General features: G+C 60.5%; 1 protein-coding gene across 1 annotated transcript; it reads left to right on the top strand.

The window, feature by feature from the left end:
* Positions 1 to 169: 169 nt before the first annotated feature.
* DICSQDRAFT_74964 (uncharacterized protein) lies at positions 170 to 1,042 on the top strand (the record flags this gene model as incomplete). The annotated part of the gene is made up of 1 exon (XM_007371962.1): positions 170 to 1,042. One exon carries the CDS (start codon positions 170 to 172, stop codon positions 1,040 to 1,042), a length of 873 nt encoding a protein of 290 aa, XP_007372024.1.
* Between the last annotated feature and the right edge of the window lie 978 nt (positions 1,043 to 2,020).

Below are 2,020 nucleotides of genomic sequence, written 5' to 3'. Positions count from 1 at the left end.
AACCCGTCCACCGTCCGCTCCACCCATCATGGGACAACAAGGCGGACAACCGCAGACGACAGGCCCCGCCAACAACCCCCAGCAGACCCAACCGGGCACCCAGACGGCAACACAACCCCCAGACCCCATGACGGTACTACTCCAATCGATGACCCTCCTCACCCAGTCTATGGCGCAGCTCGCCAACTCGACCACCGGGGCCAACAGCCTGAAGGCGGTTCAGAAGCCCTCCCCCTTCAAAGGCGAACAGGGGGGCGAAGCACGACGCTTTCTGGCCGCGTTCACTCTCTGGGCCATGTCCCAAGGATCAACGCTCAACCACGTGGACGCCACGGGCAACGCGATCAGCGCGCGCGACGACCAGTGGATTCGGGCAGTCCTCTCCTTCATGCAGGACAGTGCGGCTCTCTGGGCCACTCCGGCGATGGAGGAGATCACGCAGGGCACCACCCCGTTCAAAGGCTTGTGGACGGAGTTCCGCACCCAGTTCAAGGCCCGATTCGAGACGGTCGACGAGGCGGTCGATGCAAAAGAGCGCCTCCGTACATTGTGGCAAGGCTCCATGACTGTCCCGGAGTACGCCGCACGGTTCAACGAGCTCTCCACCCGCACGGGCTACTCCAAGGCCGACCTCCGAGACCGCTTCTACGAACACCTGGCGGACTCCATCAAGGACGAGTTGGTGCACACAGCGAGGCCCATCGCTTCTCTCGAAGACCTCATCACCGTCTCCTCCGACATCGACGTCCGTGTCCGCCAACGCCGTGCTGAACGGGATCGTCAGCGCGGATGCACCACCACCACCACTGCGGCCAAGCCGGCTGTTCCGCTGCATACCACCCCCTTCACGCCGCCTGCCCGGGACCCGAACGCAATGGACATCGACGTGACCCGTACGCGCGAAGAGTTCAACCGCCTCATGCGCGGCAAGTGCTACGGTTGCGGGTCTACGGCGCATGTCAAGAAGGACGGTGGTCACGATCGGGACATCTGCGGCTACTGTCGCCGCATAGGGCACCGCGAGACAGTGTGCATGGACTAGTTCCTGAAGAAGCCCCGTTCGCAGAAGCTCGCCGCCACGGAGGAGGGACCTGAGGAACCCCAGGTCGTAGCGTCAACATCGACGTCTGCGGACGCCGGAGCAACCAACACCCTCATCGCGCAGCTCATGGAGCAGCAGAAGGCCCTCGCGGACCAGCTTGCCTCTCTGCAGAAGTCTTTTTAGAGCGGGCGCGTGCGAAAGCTGCCGCAGCAGCGCCCTCCAGTACGAGTACGGACTCTTCGCCTCCGCAGATCCCTGACCCCTGCCTGTACGATAGTTTTAGTCCGTGTATCATTCCCGAATTAAACCCATCCAGCTCGCATTTCCGCGTCAGTGTGATACTTAAAGGCAGAAACCGTAGTGTACGTTCCGCAGCTATGATAGACAGTGGGGCAACGGCCCTTTTCATCAGCCACCGTTTCGTAAAGAAGAACAACGTCTATTTACATAGGCTAGCTAGAGATGTCCCCCTCTACAACATCGACGGCTCCAAGAACAGTGCAGGCAGCATCTCCCATTACGTTAGATTACAAGTACTTATGGGCGACTACACGGAATGGCTCGAGTTCTTAATTACGGACCTGGGCCCCGAAGACGTCGCATTAGGCTTACCTTGGCTTCGTAGGGTCAACCCGGACATTGACTGGCAGGAAGGCACCATGGAGGTTGGTGCGGAGGAAACGGAGGCCGAGGCGGAATGGAAACCTGGTATTGAGTGGATCGCCGCCAACCGGGTGCAGCGAAGGAAGTGGTGGAAGGCTAAGGTCCTAGAGGACACGACCGAGGAGCTGTGGTGCGCCGCCGGGTACACCTACTCCACGGAGCTCGCGCAGAAGGCCAACCAGGACAAGCCCAAACGCACGTTCGAGGAGATCGTCCCGGAGGAGTATCGACAGTACTTGAAAGTGTTCTCGGAGGTGGAATCGGAACGCCTCCCAGAGCACAAGCCGTACGACCATGCCATTGACCTCAAACCCG

This window comes from Dichomitus squalens (assembly GCF_000275845.1).
Source record: "Dichomitus squalens LYAD-421 SS1 unplaced genomic scaffold DICSQscaffold_535, whole genome shotgun sequence".
Classification (NCBI taxonomy): domain Eukaryota; kingdom Fungi; phylum Basidiomycota; class Agaricomycetes; order Polyporales; family Polyporaceae; genus Dichomitus; species Dichomitus squalens.
Note: the sequence above shows the minus strand (reverse complement) of the source record. Positions and strands in the feature narration are given on the sequence as shown.